This window comes from Cetorhinus maximus, chromosome 2, assembly GCF_964194155.1.
Source record: "Cetorhinus maximus chromosome 2, sCetMax3.hap1.1, whole genome shotgun sequence".
In the NCBI taxonomy this organism is placed as follows: domain Eukaryota; kingdom Metazoa; phylum Chordata; class Chondrichthyes; order Lamniformes; family Cetorhinidae; genus Cetorhinus; species Cetorhinus maximus.
The window spans coordinates 164,128,901-164,150,735 of record NC_135880.1 but is presented as its reverse complement, the minus strand read 5'-3'; the positions used below and the strand labels follow the sequence as shown (position 1 = coordinate 164,150,735).

At 40.2% G+C, this 21,835-nt stretch overlaps 1 protein-coding gene across 2 annotated transcripts in view; it reads left to right on the top strand.

Annotated features, from left to right (window-relative positions):
* The window catches only part of uhrf2 (ubiquitin like with PHD and ring finger domains 2), a 165,119-nt gene that overhangs the window by 121,510 nt on the left and 21,774 nt on the right, over window positions 1-21,835 (top strand). For both annotated transcript variants that reach the window (XM_078570566.1, XM_078570567.1), the window contains exons 5-9: window positions 1,324-1,433; window positions 1,550-1,736; window positions 4,207-4,330; window positions 4,447-4,554; window positions 21,724-21,828. In XM_078570566.1, the coding sequence (XP_078426692.1) occupies window positions 1,324-1,433; window positions 1,550-1,736; window positions 4,207-4,330; window positions 4,447-4,554; window positions 21,724-21,828 (634 nt within the window). The remainder of the gene's footprint in view (window positions 1-1,323; window positions 1,434-1,549; window positions 1,737-4,206; window positions 4,331-4,446; window positions 4,555-21,723; window positions 21,829-21,835) is intronic.

The window sequence follows — 21,835 nt, the reverse complement described above, 5'->3', positions numbered from 1 at the left end:
CAGGAAAACTTGCTTGGAATTAGCTTCCAGATGTTTCCGTTGTCAATGTAGGCCTGAACTCCATATAATGATAGCAATTTGTCATTGTCATATAATGTATTGGTGCATCCAAGCATATAGAGTGAGTGTTTTCACTGTTCCATTATAGTAAATACTGTCCACTGATGGTTGATCTCCAACTTTGTGAAAGCTGCACCAATTGCCAGTCACTAGTATATTTACCGCGAGTATGTGGAAATTTAACTTCAGCATGATCCCAACTTGTAAAAGAGATCATTGAAATTGCACTAGAATTGTCATTTTAAAGATATTGATCAGGAGTAAAAATCCAATTGTGAATTTTAATGCAAATAAATGATACAAAAAATTTAAACTGTGAAATATTTTATATTGTAATTAATGGCGAACCTTAAGGATTATAATTAGGAGGGATTTGTGTATTCGATTAGCTTTGAGGCCTTTGACAGTACAGGAGCTGAGAGGGGAGCATCTCTGAGCAGTAAGAAAGGGAGCTGCAACTAAGCAAGAAGGGGAAAGGCGCACACTGTCAAGTAGAGGCAGTAATGAGTTTTGAAAGATGCGCTTTCATTGTGATCTTAAACGGTTATCAACAGTGGGGCTGCACGGAAACACTAAATTTAATCTGCAATGAAAATTTGTACTGTTAATTATTACTCAATAGGACAGCATTTTGAATCTAGTCAGCTGGATAAACCCTAATTCAACTATTTTTTTAAAATCCAAGATTTAACCAGAATCTGGTTTGAGGGATTTACAGAATTTGTACAGCTGTATACTTGCAATATATCCTGCAGGATTGCACTCTGGTAAATTCAGAATTTCCTCTGGCCTCTGGGTTACATTGTGTACATCTGTAAAGAGCAACTTTCATTAAGGGCCACCTTTCCTTGGCAGTATGAGTTTATTCTTTCTGCTTGAACACTGTTTGCATTGGTGAATGTCATTAATTGCAGCGTCAGGGAGGCAGCCATTCTAAAATCGCTGAATTTCACATTCAAATGCTTATATGCAAACACTGTGTGTCTGTGTGTGTGTGTGTGTGTGTGTGTGTGGTGAATTTTATTTACGAATAGTTTTGCAAATTAACATTTTTTAACTTCCATCTTTACCTTTATCATCAGACTGTGACGGAATGATTGCAACAGAGAAAATTGCAAAAGAGATTCATTGTGTGTGTGCTTGAAATATGTTCTGTTTTAGGTAATGTCAAAGGGTTTCTTTAGAAGTCCTGTGTGAATTTTGAATGTCTGTCTAATGGCACAGTACTGCATAAGTAAACTTATGGTTTTTTTTCTTCTACAGTGGCCCACTAGATATGATAGGTGACTGCAAAGTACCATTTTTGGATGAAATCTACAAGATTGAAGGACCTGGAGCTGATCCAATAACACTAGCTGATGGACAGTTTAAAAGTATGAGGCTATTCATATGCAGGGAATTATACAAACTGTTCAGTTACCCTGTGGACGGTGTTTGATACAAGAAATCGCTTTGTTCCCATTTCCTCTCTTCCCCTCCCCCTCTCCAGGGAAGAGTGGCCCTGAATGTAAATACTGCAAGGCAGATCCCGAGAAAGAATGCAGATTTTGCGCCTGTCGATTATGTGGTGGGAAGCAGGATCCAGATATGCAGCTGTTGTGTGATGAGTGTAATATGGCATATCACATATACTGCTTGAACCCACCGCTCAGCAAGATACCAGATGATGAGGACTGGTAAATTTATTTTGATTTATTTGGGAGTGATAAGGGGGTGGAACAGGAGAATCTTTATGACTTATTTGTTATCAGTGGTAACAATTCAGCCTTACTCTGAATTTAACTGAAACCACTATATACTGATTTGTAAAAGCTGTTTCAGCCACTCATAAGATATAGGGATCTCAACAAGAACAGCTCTCCGGCTTTTTTGGTAATGAAAGAACTGCAAGTGAATTATCGTTACAACTATAACTTTAATGCCTCTGAACTCTAATTGGATATGCCTCGAGAGATTTTAAACTGACTTACAAGGTGGAGTGAGATACAGGAAGGTAGAGATAGAGATTTTTAAAAGAGTTCTAGAATACAGAAGACAGAAAGCTGAACCACTGATGGAGCAGCAAGAGGGAGGTACACTGTGTAAACTAATGTTGCAAGAGGGTAGTGCAGGAACTGCCATGTGGAGCCAGAGGACTTCACAAAGGTAGGGCTATGCATAAATTAATGAACAAGGATTTTGAAATTATTGCATTGGAGGAGGATGGAGAGCCAGCGAACTTGTATATTATTTACCTCACCTCCTGTTTCTTTATCTACATCTGTGATTCTTGTGATGCTACCTGCCAATTGGACAATTACAAATTTCTGAGCCCCCAATCCTCTTCTGTTGACCATGAATGTACAGCTCCTCTTGCCAAGGTGATTTCTGGCACTCAGCTACTCCCCAACTTCCACCAACCAGCTCCTCCTGGCTGAACTTATTCTTGCCTTTGTTTTTGCAGGCTTTCCTGTTTTTTCATTTCCAACCTCCTGTAATTGCAGGATTTTCTAATTTTTCTAATCTCCATTTTCTTGCCTTGTCCTTGTGTGTGACCCCACCTGCCCCTAACCTTGAATATTTTTTTTATTACCCAAAGCTATTTATGAATTCTTAAGTTCTATTGAGGCTTTTCCTTTGCCACAGCTAGCATTCCTCTATGAATCTGTTGTTCTCCGTCCTGTCTCTTCTAAAATGTTTGTTTATCTTTGTTTTCAGTCTGAAAAAACATTATGCCTGCAACATTAACCTGTCGTTGCTCTGACACTGACTAACCTGTTGTGTATTTCCAGCGTCTTCTGTTAATTGTTTCTCGATATGTATATATCTGCAGCATTTGGTAGTAAAGCACTTCAAAAGAAAGGAAAAGGGGAAATAAAATGAATTCACTGTTGCTTTTTCTAACCTGGACTGTTCTTGTGCAATTGCAAGTGGCTGCACTTACTCTCAGAAGCTGTTCTTATTTAGACCATGTCCCCAAATGGCCTTAGCAGGACAGACACAGCATAAACACTTCTCCATCCCAACTCCAGACTAATATCCCAAATCACTTGTGAGCATTGACGTGAGAAAACAGTTAGTTTTGAACCTCAGGCTGTATGCACAAAGAGAAATGCCTGTTTTATCTAACCTCTTAATGGAAAGATGATGGGCAGCCTTCAGTTGCTCCTTAATAGGCTTGCTAGTGGGTTCTTGGGTCTGCTTCCAAAAGTTAATCATGAAATTGCTCGAGTCTGAGCTTATCCAGAGTACGGCAGAGTTTATTGTAATGGAAACCCTGTGATCCAGGGCAGTCATCTGTCGCACTATGGAGAGCTAACCACATGTGCATGTTACTTGTGTTGAAGTCCCAATCTGAGCTAGCCCCTCCAAGCTAGCTGGTTAAGAAAATTCTTAGGAAAAGTCAATCTCCCCCACCCTTAACATAGCAACTAGCAGCCAGTTCCAAGAATGGCTCACCCACAAGTGTGTCCCCTTGGTTATTGAGCTGTGTGTGGCCATAAGAAAACTAAAGCAATTGAGAGAAGTAAATTTAAATGGATTGAAATCTATGATTGAACTTAAAAGCACTATGCCCTGTGAATTATTTGTGGAGATATTTTGTGCATATTTAATGCCATTGTGTTTGACATTAGATGCTGGTCAGGCATTGTGCACTGTTGAGTTATTCATGGCAATTAGTGCTGTCTTTCTGTACTTATTTAGTTGCACTGTTGCTATTTTGTGTCATAAATTCATAGTCGATTTTCAATCATAGGTTCATGATTAACTTTTGGAAACAGACCTAAGAACCTACTAGCAAACAAGCCTATTAGAAAGCAACAAGTGATTTGGGATGTTAGCCTGGAGTTGGGATGGAGAAGTGTTTATTCTGGGTCTGTCGTGCTAAGGCCATGTGGGCTTGTGATCTAAACAGGCTCAGCTTCTGAGAGTAATTGCAGCCACTTGCAATTTCACAGGAAGAGCCCAGGTTAGAAAAAGCAACAGTGAATTCTTACACCCCAGCCCACTTTCCTTTTTTTGAAATGCTTTACTGCCAGATGCTGCATATATACATATTGAGAAACAATTAACACACGATGCTGAAACTTGGATTTGTGAACTTGGGTCATTTCAATAAATCCTGTGTAGGTCATAATTCTGTATTTAAAAATTGCATATTTGCAGGTATTGCCCCTCCTGTAAAAATGATACAAGTGAAGTTGTGCGAGCAGGGGAAAAGCTGAAAGAAAGTAAGAAGAAGGCCAAGATGCCATCTGCCAGCACTGCAAGTCAGAGAGACTGGGGCAAGGTGAGTGCTGCCTTTTGTCTGTTTCAATTGTGTGCATGTACATTCATTAGAGCGCTGTTTGAAAATATCAATTGGATTATTGATGTACCTTTCACATATCTACCTTGTGTACACAGGGTATGGCCTGTGTTGGTCGCACAAAGGAATGCACAATAGTTCCTTCTAACCATTATGGTCCCATTCCTGGCACTCCTGTTGGCACAATGTGGAAGTTCAGAGTTCAGGTATGTAGTAGCATTCTTTTATTTGTTTCAGTTCTCAGCATAAGATATGTTTGTGATTTTAATTTAGCCATGAGATTCATGAATCAATAAAGACGTACATAGGTAAACACAACTTGAGTCTTTTAGGAGACAGTATAACACAGGGATTGGCTTTGAGTTATATTAGGTGTTGAATATATTAAGTTGCAATATGTATGAGTTTAGGATCTTCAGTATAATTCTGCCCCTATGGTTATTAGGAAATCACCATCTTTCTGGTTTAATATAGGATTTTCTGACATGATCTGGAACTTTCTCATTTTAACAATCACTAATAAGGAAATGTTGCTTTAAAATTCTCTTCTCGCTGCTAGAAACAAAATGTATTTGCACATCTGAGAAAGAGAATCTCCATAAAGATCAGCTTTTGGAGAAGAAAATGAGAGCATGACTTCTTGGAAACTACAATTTAATAGAGCTAACCCCAGACACTGGTCAAAATGATTTTTCCACGATTGCATTTCATTTAGATATTTAGGAAAAATTCCTGCACTGTTTTTCCTCCTCTTCACACTCTCACCCCAATAATCACAGCTGCTTGTTTCTGTGCATTTGGTGTTAACTGTGTGGATCATCAAACAGGCAGCAACTGAGGGTGATCTTTGACACAAGTGTTGCGATGCATTGTTCTTGCTAGGTAACATTATAATGGAACATTTATCCAACAGTGATACCCTGGAAATTGTAGTTTCCAGGAAGTCATGCTCTCATTTCCTTTCCCAAAAGCTGATTTTAATGGAGGTTCTCTCGTCAGATATGCCAATACATTCTGTTTCTTACAGTGCATGGAGAATTTTAAAGCAACATTTCCTTATCAGTGATTGTTAAAATGCAAAAGTTCCAGATCCTATTAGAAAATCCTATGTTAAACCAGAAAGATGGTGATTTCCTAATAACCGTAAGGGCAAAATTATCTCAAGATCCTAAAGGAAGAGTCCGTGTTCGAAAGGGTGGTGGGGAACACAATCATAACTGAGGTTCTTCACCATCTGCGTTCATGAGATAATCATTCTGTCTTGTGCTGCTGTGTGTGAATTTGCCATAATTAAAATACATGGAGCGCTCCACGGGAGTTAAATGTCTATTTTCTACTTCAACTTGCAATAGTGTTCTTCCAATAACTAAATATCTGGAGGCATTGCTTTCCAGCTTTGTGGTCATTTTGAGGCAGTAACAGAAATCTGAGACCTTGTGCTGCGACTAGGATTGTTGGGTAGGATCTGAGCAATATCTCAGCACTGAAACATTACATGTGTAATGTTTGGTAAAGCACTTGTCACAATGTTTACTTGGAATGGATAGTTTTCCATTATCCAGAGTAAAATATTATAGCCAGCTCTGCCCTTCATCCTGGATATGCTATATTATGTAATTCAAGGAATCCAAAGTATGATATGGCTGGATTCTACCTGTGAGGAAAAGTTGAAAACATTTTGATTTGGATGTTCTTCACTTCTGATACTTGTTCATAACAAATGGGTTAAATGTAGGTCGTGTTATCAGGTGATTTGGAGTATTTAAATCTAATGTGGACTGCAAACCTTCCAGCTGCCTTGCGCCAGGTCTAGCCAATCAAAATTCTTCACAAAAACCTGACCTGAAAACCTCCTCTGCAGATCAGATTTGGTGACTGATCCCAACAAAGCTGCACGCATCCTCTTGTCCTATTTCTGGAAACTTTTCTTACAATGGTCATGTGGAATTGAATAAGGCCTGATTTCTGGTGAAGCCACTCTGCTGGAAGAGGTAGTCCTTCTGCTAATAGTAGATTGCAAGCTATGCTAGTTTAGTCTGAATTGTGCTGAACAGCCAAAAGAAGCCAGTGCATTATTTAATCCAACATTTAGACCACTGAAACCAGGAAAATTTTCACCATCCAGCAGTCTGGAAAGAGCTGTTGAATCTAGTTTACTGTAGAGTAGCTCAATGGAAAAGAAAATTGGGCAGGAAGTTTAATCAATGACTGATCCCCTTTCACACCATTGATGAATTTTTAAATAATTCCCCTCGTTAGCCGGTATGGTGCTGTGGGTGTGAGGAAAGATTTCACAATGGATGCATGTCCTAGGTGTTAATCAGAGAAGGTTACTCACTACTTCACACAAAACCCTTAAGAATTCCACAGGGAATGCGATGTCATGTGCATTATCAACAGAAAGGATCCACCGACAGACAGTTTTAAGCTCTGTAATCAAGTTTTAAGCTCTGTAATCAAATTCTCCAACAGGTAGATATGCAACCATACCTGGGGGTTCATCTACACAATCATACCTGGGGGATCATCTTAAAAACAATGTACAATAGGGATTCCACATTCAGAAATCTAAAGCAAACAGGGGTTCTTAGATTTCTGAGGTGGAATCTTCAATATTGCACCAAAAATATCAGAGTTATAGCTACCAAACATTTGTTCACCCAGCCCTGGAGTTTGCAGGTTATGTGTGGGATCCTTATGATGCGAGAGATATAAATAAGATTGAAGTGATCCAAAGACAATTCTGCACGAATCAGTATGGGAAATACACCAGTGTCACATCCTGGATCAAAGATTTAGAATGGGAATCATGACAGCAACGAGGGAGAAAAATAGACTGAACATGTTCTATGAAATATGGAATGGACTAGTGCTTGTGGGAATTAACAGGAATGAGTAACTGGTGCCCTCCAGCAATGACAAAACATGGGACAGCCATCCACACAAACTACAAAGATCATTTGTTTCCAAGATAGTGTATCAACAATCTTTCTTCCCAAGGACAATCCCACAGTGGAACAAGCTGCCAAAGGAGATAGTCACAGCTCCATCACTGGAAATCTTCAAGAACCATCTTTAGATTATTTCCATTTAAAAGTTTTCATTATCAGGCCTACCATCTCTGCAAGTCAAGCCTGGTTTAGCTAGCACTACCTGTATAAATGTGGGCAGAATATGGATATTAGCCTGTGATTCTGGCACAAGCGAAGCAGAAGGGAATCAGTTTGAACCAGCTGCAGCACCCTGTTATTACAGAAGTGTTGCCGAATGATTTAAGCAGCCTGCAAACATCAAGAGTGCCAGACGAATTCACTATCATTTGGAATGAAAACATTTTTTTTTACCTCTCCTGGTATTTTGATTCTCCAGGAGACATGGTATGCTGTACTGCAGTAGACTGAAATCCTGGAATACTTTGTAATCCTAAATGGGGCTCCCATTTATCCCTGAAATGCTAAAAGCACTTTTCCTGTCCTGTTGCAACTATACTAAGCTATACAAGCTATACTAATCGAAGTCAGCAATGCCATCCAATGTGACATCAACAGTGATTCATGATTGTACCCCAAATGCTTATCCACAGTATTCCACCTCCACAGCAGTTCTTCTCTCTTGGTTCCTTCTTTGTCTATTTCACCATAGACACACTTTGCCTCGAATGATTTCTTCTCCCATGTTACGCATTTGCCTTTGGTGTCCATTAGGCCCTTTCTCTTTGTCATTCCATGCTACACCTTGCCAATATTACATGGCAGCTTTTAGATACTGATGATATCAAATTCTAACTCGTCACCTCTTCCACCTACGCACCTATGTAAGTGAAACGTAGTCAGTCTTTTCACAGGAAGATTATCAAACAAGACTTGACACTGAGCCATGTAAGGAGATATTAGGGCATTGAACCTTGCTTTAACAGCTTAAAGGAAGAAAGAGACATGGAGAGGTGGTAAGGTTTTTGGAGTGAATTCCAGAATTTAGGACCTTGGCAACCACCAATAATGGAGCAGTTGAAATCATGGATGTCCACAAGGCCAGAATTTGAGGAGTGTAGATATTTGGGAGGGTTGTCGGGCTGCAGGAGATTAGAGACATGGGGAATGCTTTTTGCTACCGCCTATAACTGCCTACTTGATATTAAGATTCATAAATCAGAGCTATCTCCACATTAATATGGACAATTTCAAAGCCATCCTCTTTGGTTCATACGCTTGCAAGCCTCTGCCCTTGTTTCTCCTTTGCTAGCTGCAATCTCGGGCTTAGACAGGGATGCATGATAGCTGATTCTGAGCTCAACATTCTCCCTCACATTGAATCTGTCACCAAGACTGTTTTCTTACACATTACAACATCCCTTACCTACACCCTGGACGTTCTGGCCCTGAAATCAGAAGCCACGTTTTGTTTTCTCTCCACAGATGCTCCCTGACATGCTGAGTTTGTCCCGCATTTTTTGTTTTTATTTCAGATTTCCAGCATCTGCAGTATTTTGCTTTTGTGCTACATTTGTAATCATCAGGTGGTTGAACTTCCCAAACGCAGTCCATGGCGACCTGCCTGTCTCTGCCATGCAGAAACTAGAAGTCAATTCAGTATACTGTGGCTTGTGTCCTCCCCCATGCCTCCACATCCCAGAAAATTGACTTGAAGGTTTCTATTCTTGCTTACAAATTCATGAAAAGCCTCACCTCACCATAGCTCTGTCATGTGTTCCAGCTTATGCCCCTTTCACACATTCTCTGACCCTCCAACACTGGCTTGCTGCTTGTTCCCTGCTTCACCATTACCTTTTTGAACCATCCTGTCTTGCCCTTTCAACTTCCTTTTCTCAGCAACTCCACTTGCCTCTCTGGTATCAAAAATCGTGTTAGGACCTTCCTTTTCAGCAGCGCTTCATTTCCTCCTTCACCCTCTTTCCTCATGCCACCCTGCTCAGTGTCCATGCACCACCCTCTAAAGTACTCTTAAATGTATGTAACACCATAGAAATATAAGTTGTTTTAGACCATAGCATCTTAATCTCCTATTTCCATGCCTGTAACATCCCTTGACTTCACCCCTGTCCCAGCTCATCTGCTGCTGAAACCCTCATCTATGCCTTTGTTATTTCTCGACTCGTCTATTCCCAACACTGCTGGCTGATCTCCCATGTTCTACCTTCTGTAAACTTGAGGTCATTCAAAACACTGTTGCATTTGTCTTAACTGGCAACAAGTCCTGTTCCCTTATCACCCCTGTGCTCGCTGACCTACATTGGCTCCCAGTCGAGCAGCGTTGTAGGGGTTCCCCTTTTCCCTCGGGGACCCTCCCCACACTCAAGTTCGTGACACCAGATTTACAAGTGTAAGACTTGAACAGAATGACCAGCGAAACAAGTTTCTTATAATTCACAATTGCTTTATTGAATCACCCACAACCCCACAGTGACAAAATCCAAAATTTAAAACGACCTATTCCCAGTATCTGGCACAAAGTCGCCACGACTCGGATAAAACTTACAAAAACACAGGCAAAATACCACATCCTGTCTTGAAACCTTAATTAACACACAACCTCAGACCAATATCATCAAGATATGGCTGAAACAAGTTACAAGGCACTGACAAAAACACTAGATTTTTCACCCCAAATCACCACAAAACCCTCAGACCAGTATCACTATGATTTGGCTGAAACTTACAATCCCCAACATGGCTGGTCTGTCCAGTGTTCTCTGTAGGCCTGAGTCAAGGTGACCAAACTCGACCCTTCTTCCAATTGCAGCCCAGATGCACAGATCTGCTCTGCTCTTATAATAATTTAACTTAGACATGTCAAAATATATTTCCTGTTGTTCCAATGTCCATTTAGTTGATTCCACGCAAAGTCCAGACAAATGTCATCAGCTCCTGCTGGTTGAAACAATACATGGTTTTCCATGGAAGATGTATCCAGATGAATATTATCAGTTCTGATTGTGTGAGTAATTCTCTCTTGCTGTTTGAGGTGGCACAGTAACAGCACGTGTCTCCAAAGTTAATGATGGTTTGAATGACCCTATTCCATTACTATTGTCTGTGGTAGTTGAATAATTCCTTGAGTGTAATGTATTGATGATATGTCCTTTGTGCCATTGTATTGGGTAATCACACTTCTTGATCACAGCCAATGTCCAAACACTTTTGATGAGTCACTGTGTTTTCACTAAATGTCCGAATTAACCCCTTGCTGCCTAGCCCTGTACTGCTGACTGCAGCTTATCTTTCTGAAATTTACAGTTCCAATCATGAGGTCAAAACATGTCCGTGGGTTTGAAATTATGTTCCATAAATTTCCCAGTTGGAAGGGATTTTGATCCTACATCTCCCCTCTTTTATACCTTAAATGATATATTACTGTTGATGAATCACTGTGATGAGTTATTGCAGTCCCAGCCAAACCTTACATTTTTTGCAGAATCTATACATTTAAATCCACCAACCAAACCCCGCTTTAAATAAAAACAAAAATTGCGGAAAAACTCAGGTCTGACAGCGTCTGTGGAGAGAAAGACAGAGTTAACGTTTTCAGTTCTGATGAAGAGTCATACAGACTCAACGTTAGCTCTGTCTTTCTCTCCACAGATGCTGTCAGACCTGCTGAGTTTTTCCAGCAATTTTTGTTTTTGTTTCAGATTTCCAGCATCCGCAGTATTTTGCTTTTATCCCCCTTTAAATAACCCTTCCAATTTCATTTGTTTTGCCTTATGTTTTAATTTACATGATAGTAAAAGTAGATATAACGCCATAACTAACTGTTCAATTACTAGTACATGTGATACAATTCAAATCCATGGGGGGCTTCTATATTGGGATCAATATCCCACCAAGGTGGTGTAGTTATCTCCCTGATCTTGTCTCTTGTTTTACTATTCTCCTGTTGGAGTGCATAATAATGTTTTTATGAAAGCTCCACCTCTTTTACCAGTTTTGTTAAATGCTCGGGTAATGGCAGGATATGATACCCAAAATGAGATATTACTGCTCAGTCACATGTCTTTTGTCAACCATGGGTGACTGTAAGTGTTTTCTCCCCCTTAACTAATTAAATTATGTACATGTTTATCTAAACAGTTACCCATTTTACAGCATCTCCTCTCTTTCTTTGCATATAATCATACAGACATCTGGTTTTCTTACATCTATGTCTTCTCAAATCACACAGTAAATATAATACAATAATGAATTGCACAATAACAAAAAATGAGAAGCAATAAAGCTCCAGGGATGGATCTGAATATCAGTGCCAAAATCCATCCCAAGTATCACTGACCTCTCTGGGGTGAAACAGCTTATCCATTGTAATTTGAATGTGATCTCTGAATAATATCAGCTTAGATTGATACATGTTTCAGTATGACACTCCCGACCTGACATGAGATGACATGCCATCATTCAATATCATTAAAATTACATCATGCATGGTCTTAAAAGATCCTCCAGCTCTCCCTTCACCTGTATCCATCTTGTGGTTTCTCAATTGGGGGGGGGGGGGGGGGAGAGAGTCTTGCAATTCCTGTGCTTTTCACATCTCAAAATTATCCTAAATCCAAATCACAGTGCTGTTGGGCAGACAGCTTTCTTGTAATATTTAATTCACTTCTTCCTCAAAAGAAACCCCTTTTTTATATCCATAGAAACCACCTAGATGGTCTGTGTATGCCTTTTTGTTTTTCTAGAATCCCTTTGAATTTCAGATTTTTCCTCAAAATGTTTAGAGTACCAACCCATATTAATTAAAATTAATTCATCAATTCCAATTTCATGTGCCCAGACTTACTGGTTTTGAAAAGTCTAACACTCATTGGTTCAATGTGTTTACATCAGATTTCCCATACTCAAGCACTTTGTTTGGGAAATAACCAATGGCCTGAATGGGTTAAGGCCAAATTCCTCTTAGTTTTCCTTTTTTCTTTAGTCTAGTAATCATGACTCCAGGTTCGAAGATTTTACTTCACTAATTACAACTCCCTTTTAAGATAGACATCACAGTTTCAGGAGAAATTTTAAGACATACTCGTCCACGCAAAATTTTTATCTCTCTCACATTCTCTCACAATATTACAACTTTTGAAACACATTAAACAGCCAATTGTTTGAAAACCACATATTAAAGCAGACCGCAAGGGGCTAAGCAGCATTCAAGTGACACAGACACTGGCTTGCGGATACACAGAGAAATCAAAGAGACAAAGACACTCTCTCTCTCTCTCTCTTAGCACGAGCGTACAACACAATTAGATTTAATACTTCCAACATCCACTCTTTGACAAGCACTGAAGCACAGACACACAAATTCAAACAAGACACTCTATTAAAATACACAGACAGAAACTGAATCCACTCATGTACACACAAGGTTTCTTCTTTCGTTCACACAGCATTTTAACTATACTGTGGGCATATCAACTTAATTTCTTACTTTCCTCTAACCATTTTCCATGACCCTAAAGTTTCTCTTACACCTCAACCTTATGCATACAGCTGGACCATGGTCTTGCTGACAGAGGAGCTCATCTCTTCTCATCTCAGCAGGGACCAGTACCTGTTGCCTGCCCATTTTAAGTTCCCAATCCCCTTGCTTGCCCTACATCTTACATTCTCTGACTCCTGGAAAACCATGCCACATTTCTCAGCACAACAAACTGTTCTAACCAAAAGATCTGTTACCTTTTCAGCTCTTAGCTTTTTCTCCTCCATCTATTCTTGAATGAACACAACTTCTGCAAAAGGGACTCTGTCCCCCTCCTCCAGGCACTCAATGAGCAGTGTCTGGACCTATTTATTAGACAACTTCTCGACTTCAAAGGGCACCTTGTCCCTTTTCTGTTCCTTTACCAAATGGTAAGCTGCCTTTATACCTTCACACTTGGGGAAGAATTTTACCTTTGGGCGCGCGCCCGACACGCCGGAACGTAATATGACACGCGATTGACCACGGGCATGCGTCCCGACGTCATCGCGCTGTCTCGCGATATTTCATTCGGCAGGCACGTGCCAGAGTCGGTTGCACGCCTGCCGATAATTGAAAGGCCTATTAAAGTCATCAACGAACTAATTAAATTCAAATTTACGCTGCCCGTCCAACCTAACAGTTGGCAGGCAGGCAAAAAGGCCAAGCGGCCTTTACATTTTTTAGGATCCACGAATGGGATGAGGTTTCCTAAAGCTAATACTGATGAAATAAAAACACTATTTTGAAAATAAAAACATGTCCCATCTCATGTGACACAGTCACATGAGGAGACATGTTTCATTAAATTTTTGCTGCCCTTTTATACCTACGCACCTTGGAGACTGAAGCGCTCTTACACGCTCATGCGTGAAAGAGCGCTGGACCCGAGTCTCCCTTCTCCCCCCCCCCCCGCCCCACCCGCACAGGTAGCGCTCAGCACTACCGCTCACGATCCACACAGGACGAGCTTTGGTTGGCCTGATTTGGCTGAAACTTACAATCCCGCACACGGCTGGTCAATCCAGCAATGACTGTAGGCCTGAGTCAAGATGACCAAACTTGACCCTTATTCCAACTGCAGCCCAGTTGCTCAAATCTGCTCTGCTCTGCTCTTATAATAATTTAACTCAGACATGTCAAAACATATTTCCTGGTTGTTCCAATGTCTATTTAGTTGAATCCACGCAAAATCCAGACAAATGTCATCAGCTCCTGCTGGTTGAAACAATACAGGGTTTTCCATGAAATATATATCCAGACGAATATTCAGTTCTGATTGTATGAGCAATTCGCACCTGCTGTTGGAGACGGCACAGTAACAGCACATGGCTCCAAAGTTAATGACGGTTTTAATGACCCTATTCCAGTAGGGTCTGTGGTGGTTGAATTATTTCTTGAGTATTATTGAGTGTATTGATGATATGTCCTTTGTGCCATTGTATTGGGTAATCAGACTTCTTGATCACGTTAGTCAATGTCCAACCCCTTTCGATGAGTCACGTGTTTTCACTAAATGTCCGAATTAACCCCTTGCTGCCCAGCCTTGCACTGCTGACTGCAGCTTATCTTTTTGAAATTTACAGTTCCAATCATAAGGTCAAAACATGTCTGGTTTTGAAATTATGTTCCATAAATTTCCCAATTGGAGTTGATTTTGATCCTACAGCATTTTGATTTTAAAATTCTCAACCTTCAACTGCCCCCGTGGCCTCACCTCTCCCTATCTCTGTAATCTCCTCCACCCCTCTGAGACATCTGTGCTCCTCTATTTCTGGCCTCTTATGCTTTCCCAATTATAATTGCTGCACCATTGGTTGCTGGGCTGTTAGTTGCATAGGCCCTAAGCTCTGGAATTCCCTCCCTATGCCTCTACACTTCTCTATCTCACTTTCATCCTTTAAGACACGTCTTAAAACCTAACTCTTTGACCAAGTTTTTTGTCATTTCGCCTAATATCTCCTTATGTGGCTTGGTGTCGTACTTTGTTTTATAATGCCCCGTGAAGCATCTTGGGACATTTTATTATGTTAAAGGCACTATATAAGTATAAGTTGTTGCTGTTGTTGGCTGACTTCTCAAGATGGCTACAGTTCCACAGAGCTATAAAAGGATTCTGTACATTCATATTCCCGTATAGGAATGCACCCTGAATCTTGGGCTTAATTTCAAGGGGCAAAGTTATCCACACAAGATGCTCATTTGAAACTCTTCCTCATTGCCTGCTAGTATGCTAGAAGCTGGGTTATGAAATTGCTCTCTTGACTCAGCATTTAGCAGGATATATTGGATCACAGAATTATTACAGTGCAGGAGGCCATTCTGCCCATTGTGTCTGCACTGGCCCTCTGAATGAGCATTATGACTCAGTGCCATTCTCCTGCCTTTTCCCCGTAACCTTGCACATTGTTGCTATTTAAATAATCATCTAATACCCTCTTGAATGCCTCGATTGAACCTGCCTCCACCATACTTTCAGGCAGTGCATTCTAGACCTGAACCACTCACTGTGTGAAAAAGTTTTTTCTCCCATCACATTTGCTTCTTTCGTAAATCACTTCAAATCTGTGCCCTATTGTTCTCAATCTTTTTACGAGTGGGAACAGTTTCTCCCTATCTACTCTGTCCAGCAGCTTCATGATTTTGAACAGCTCTATCAAATCTCCTCTGAGCCTTCTCTCAAAGGTTGAACACTCCCAACTTCTCCAATCTATCTTCATAACTGAAGTTTTTCATCCCTGGAACTATTTTTGTAAACCTCTTCTGCAATCTTTCCAATGTGTTCACATCCTTCCTAAAGTGTGCCGCCCAGAACTGAACACAGTACTCCAGCTGAGGTCTATCTAGTGTCCTTTACAAGTTCAACATTACCTCCTTGCTCTTGTACTCTATGCCTTTATTAAGCAAGTCTAGGATACCCTATACTTGAACTGCTAAATGTGTTTAGGAATTGGGCGTGTTTGGCTCCTTGGCAAACCATCAGTTCCGAGGTTTCTGCTCAAGGTCAGAGACTGTCAAGCTGAGGCATGGGCAGTCTTTTTCCTGGGCTACGATAATATCAAGCATCTCTCCACCCCAACCCCATTCTCTTAATCCCAGTTACAAAGATACAAGCAGAAAAGACAAAAATTGTGCTGGTACACCATCATTGGGTCTGCAGAACATGGCTCGCAGGAATTAGGCAGACGTGAGAGTACCACTGTGATATAAGATGTCTCCCTGTCTGTATTAGGAAGGCCAAATATTGCATCTAAAAATGGAGGACATTTTGATTGATGGGCCGGTTATTGATAGAGTGGCTATTAGATCAGCTTTTCCCAATGATTGATACCTTCTTGATTTCCTTACAAGAAATCCATTAATAGAAGTTTATAAGATTGAATTAAAAACATTTGTTTAATGGCAAGTTAATTAGACCAGTCACACACATTCTACTTGTACTGGGGTACCTCTAGTGTATGCTTCACCTTAGTTTAAAATATAGTTCTATCCAGTGCATGTTGCAGCATTTACAATCTTTATTCAGCCATTTGCATTTGGATTTAGGGACTGCCCGTTGATGTCCAGTTTAAAGCAAGCTGTTTGGAAATTGTGCCCAATTAGGCCCACAGGATTCCCAGTTGACAGCTTTATTTTAGACCCTTACTAAATGTCATTCAAATCTCTTCAAATGTGTTTTTTTCTCACGTACTGCACTAATGTAAGTGTTAGTATTTGTTTATGGAAAGCTGCAAGCCCTTGTTGTAGATCTGCTGTATTTAAATTGGTGTTCTGGCAAAAGGTTTCTTCAGGCACACCTAGAATTTTAATTGTATGAGAATACAATTGAGAACCAAGCTGAATACAGAAGGTTCAGAAGGGATGTGAAAAAGCAAATACGAAAAGCAAAGAGGGATTGGAAAAAAGACTGACAGTTAATATAAAAGGAAATCCTAAAGTATTCTATAAGCACATCAATAGTAAAAGGGTTGTAAAAGGAGGAGTAGGGCTGATTAGTACCAAAAAGGGGATTTACACAGAGAGGCAAGAGGCATGATTGAGGTGTTAAATGAACATTTTACATCTGTCTTTACCTTTGAGGCCATGGTGACAGAGGAGGAAACTCAGTAACTAGAAGGGTTTAAAATTGATAAGGAGGAGGTATTAGATAAGCTGTCAGTACTTAAAGTTGATAAGACACCGGAATATTGAAGGAAATGAGAGTGGAAATTGCAGAGGCACTGGCAGTAATCTTTCAATGTTCCCTGGATTCGGGGGAGGTGCTGGAGTACTGGAGAATTCCAAACATTACAACCTTGTTCAAAAGAGGTTGTAAAGATCTGCCCTGCAATTAGCGACCAATCAGTTTAACTTCGGTGGTGGGGAAACTTCTAGAAACAATTATTCGGGATAGAATTAATAGTCACATGGAAAAATTTGAATTGATTTGGAAGAGTCAGCATGGATTAAAGGAAACTAACTTGCTGGAGTTTATTGAAGAAGTAACAGAGGTGGTTGATGAGGGTAAGGCAGTTGATGTGTATATAGACTTCCAAAAGGCATTCGAGTACCACACAACAGGCTTGTGAGGAAAGTTATAGGTTATGGAATAAAAGGGACGGTAGCAATGTGGATGCAAAATTGGCTGAGGGATAGGAAGCAGAGTAATGGTTAATGTGTATGTTTCGGGCTGGAAGAAGGTTCGTAGTGGTGTTCAGTATTGGAACCCTTGCTTTTCCTGATATATATAAATGATCTAAATCTTGATGTGCAGGGGGCAATTTCAAAGTTTGTGGACGACACAAACTTGGGAGAATTGTAAACTGTGAGGAGGACAGTGTAGAACTTCAGAAGGACATTGACACATTGGTGGAGTGGGCAGATAGGTGGCAGATGAAGTTCAATGCGGAGAAGTGTGAGGGGATGCACTTTGGTACAAAGAACATGCAGAGACTATAAAATAAAGGGTACTACTGTAAAGGGTATGCAGGAGCAGAGAGGCCTGGGTGTATATGTACATAAGTCATTAAAAATGGCAGGACAGGTAGAGAGAGCTGTTTCTAAAGCATACAGTATTCTGAGCTTCATTAATAGGGCATAGAGTACAAGAGCAGGGAGGTTTTGATGAACTTATATAAGACACTGGTTAGACCTCAGCTGGAGTATTGTGTACAGTTCTGTGCGTCACACTATAGGAAGAATGTGAACACATTGGAGAGAGTGCAGAAGAGGTTTATGAGAATGGTCCAGGGATGAGACACTTCAGTTATGAGGAAAGATTGGAGAAGTAGGGACTGTTTTCCTTGAAGAGGAGAAGGCTAAGAGGAGACTTGATAGGAGTTTTTCAAAATAATGAGGGGTCTGGACAGAGTAGATAGGGAGAAACTGTTCCTGCTCATAAACGGATTGAGAACCACAGGGCAAAGTTTTAAAGTATTTTGCAAAAGAAGCAAATGCGAGGTGAGAAAAAACTTTTTCACACAGCGAGTAGTTAGGGTTTGGAATGCACTGCCTGGAAGTGTGGTGGAGGCAGGTTCGATTGAGGTATTCAAGAGGGTATTGGATGATTATTTAAATAGAAACAATGTGCAGGGTTACGGGGAAAAGGCAGGAGATTGGTACTAAGTTAAAATGCTCAGAGAGCTGGTGCAGACATGATGGGTTGAATGGCCTCCTCCTGCACCATAATGATTCTGTGAACTAAGATCACTTCTCAGTTTCAGTTGGGTCAGAACATTGCCTCATTGTTTTCTCCATTGCCACAAAATTAGAACTGGAATGTCATTTCCACTCGATAGATGTTAGCATTACCTCAAGTTATTACAGCTTTCTCGCAGAACAATTTAGGCATTTTCAATTGTTACATGTTTTTTTATGTGTGAAGACCTGAGGCAAACTGGTAACTAATTGGCAGATAGCCAATGACTGATTAAGTGTATTCTGCATTGCTAAAGTCTTAGAAGAAATATAGGGAACAGGTTAAGGCTTGTTCTACCCAATGCTTAATCACGTTCCAGTGGTAACATAATGTAAGGGTGCCACATCTGGCACATAGTTACTACATATTCCTGTTTAGATATACCTGCAACACAAGAGCACTATTATTTGCAGCTCAACTCTTGACAGCTAATAAAATAACTCTTACTCTGAGTCATTCACTCCTCCTTTCCCTATCTCCACCTGCCTTGCTTTAGTAGCTTCTATAGTGTGTGGAGGATGTGGAATGAAGCAGAGATTTTGATTACTTGCCTGGTAGGATACTCATTCTTAAATTAGATATGCAGCTAGTCCTTGCAGGTTCATAGTTCAGAAGTGGTTAGTTTAAGATAGTTTCAGTTTAGCTTTTAATCACAATAAACAGGCAGAATTATATAGAATATGCAGCACAAATGCAGCCCACTCTGCTATCAATGCTGCACTCAAGCCGTCTCCTATCCACCCGCATCTAACTGGCAATATAACCTTGTATTCCCTTCTCCCTCATCTTATCTTGTAATAGTATTATCGACACTATTAGCCACAAATGTGGTAGTGAGTTCCACATTCTCACCAGTATGTGGGTAAAGAAATTATTTCTGAATTCCCCATTTGATTTTTTTCTGACTATCTTGCTTTGGCCCCCAGCTTTGCTCTTACCCCACAAATGGAAACATTCTCTCTGTATGCACTCTTGTCAAAACCTTTCATAATTTTAAAGACCTTTATTAGGTCACCCCTCAACCTTCTCTTTTTCAAGAGAAAAGAGACCCAGCCTGTTCATCCTCTCCTGATAGGAATAGTCTCGTTCTCTTTATATCATTCTTGTAAATCTTTTTTACCCTCTGTTAGGAAGAATAAGGAGTGATAAAATGTGCTGAATGGCACAATGTTAAAGGAGTTGCAAGAAGAGAGGAGATGGCAGAACAGGTTAACAGAGGAGTTAATGAATATGGGATCCTGGTCTTTATAAATAGAAGCATAGAATACAGAAGACAGGAAATTATACCAAACCTACATAAAACACTAGTCCAGCCCCAGCTGTAGCATTGCTGATTTTGGGGGGGCCACATTTTAGAAAGGACTTGAAGGCTTTTGAGAGGGTACAGAGGAAATTTACTAAAATGGTTCCAGGGATCAGAGAGTACAGTTACATGGACAAACTGGAGAACTGGGATTGTTCTCCTTAGAGTGGAAAGGGCTGAGAGGCGATTTGATAGCGGTGCTTAAAATCATTAAGGTTTTAAATAGAAGAAATAAAAGAGAAATAGTTTTTAGTGATTGAAGTATCAATAACCAGATGAACAGATTTGAGGTGATTGACAAAGAACCAGAGACAACATGAGAGAAACCTATTTTACACCATGAGTGTAAATGCACTGCCTGATATAACGTGATGGATACAGATTAAAGTATGATCTACAGAAGGGAATTGGAGGGAATTGGATAAATATTTGAAGTAGAAAATGTAGGATTATGGGGAAAGGGTGGAGGGGTGGGACTAATAACTTTTTTTTGTAAAGGTGGTACAGACTCAGGTCAAATAATAATATGGCAACTGGAATTGCACATGTTACCTACACACAGTATTCCCAGATTTGGTCTGCTGAAGCTCGGCACAAGTTTAGCATAACCTCTCTACTAACCATCCCTCTAGAAATAAACTCTAGTGCTTGGTTTGCCTTTTTATTATGGCCTTACAAGCCTGCATCACTACTTTTCAATGATTTCTGTATTTGTACTCTGAGGTTCCTTTTGTTCCTCTGCCCCATTTAGATTCTTATTTTACAAGTAAATTTGTGTCCTCCTTATTTTTCTTATCAAAATATATTACCTCATGTTCATTTACCAATTATATACCCATTCTATAAGTTTATTAATGTCGTTTTGTAATTTGTTGCAGTCCTCCTTAGTATTGATTATCCACCCCCAAACTCCCCACCCCCTTGCCACACTCCCTCTGCACACTGAGAAATTAATGTTTTGGATTCAAAAGTCTAAATTGTTAATATAAATTGTGAATTACAGGGGTCCCAGCACAGATCCTGTGGGACCCCACTTTCCACCTTTTGCCACTATTAATAGCTGCACTTTACGCCTGCTTTTCTGTCTTCTGTCCCCCAGCTGGCTATCCATTCTACTGCATGTTCCCTGACTCTGCATTCTCTAACCTTATTCATTTGACTATCACATAGTACCTTATCGAAGGTCCTTTTGGGAATCTGGATCAATTATAATTACTGCATTGCCCCTGTCTACTCTCTCTCTCTGACTTTTCAAAGAATCCAATGCCACATGTTCCGGGCCTTTGTGGCAAAACAGCTTTACATAAGAAATCAGATTGTCACCACCTATCTGCAGCATTGAGTCTTTCACGTGTGCTGATAATTTGGTTTACCCCCCAAAACTTGGCAAGCAAATCTACACTCCTGGATTGTTGTAGAGAGAAGGGAACTCAATTGTGTACTTTTTCTTCTGAATTACCTTAGATTATGCGGAAATTGTATTTCAAATGTATTCATTTGACCAAGAGATATTTGCACCTGCCACTTCTGGCATTTTGTTAAATGGGAGGTTGTGGATCATCCTAGCCATTCCACAGCTGTTTCTGGATACAAATGTTTATTCCTATTTTTGTGTTGTACGTTACCTAACCAACAACAAAACTTAATTTTCCCTATAATCTGTTCAGGATTTGTGTATATGTGAGTACAATTTTGTATGATTCAAGAATTTTCAGAACACGGAGCTAACTTATGTACTGATCTGTTTTTGGGTTGTAAGTCACTCAAACTGAGACCTGTTTTTAAGATTATATCACTGACTTTGTTTCTGTTTTTAGTTCTGTTAATGAGAAACGGCTAATTCAAGATAATTACTGATCATCTATCTATGGATAACTCGATTATCACCTTTCTTAACTGTTTTAAATCTGAATGCTTTATTGCTGCAAGGTGAGTGAAGCAGGTGTTCACAGGCCACATGTTGGAGGGATTCATGGACGAAGTAATGATGGAGCCTACTCCCTGGTACTAGCTGGCGGCTTTGAAGATGAAGTGGTATGTA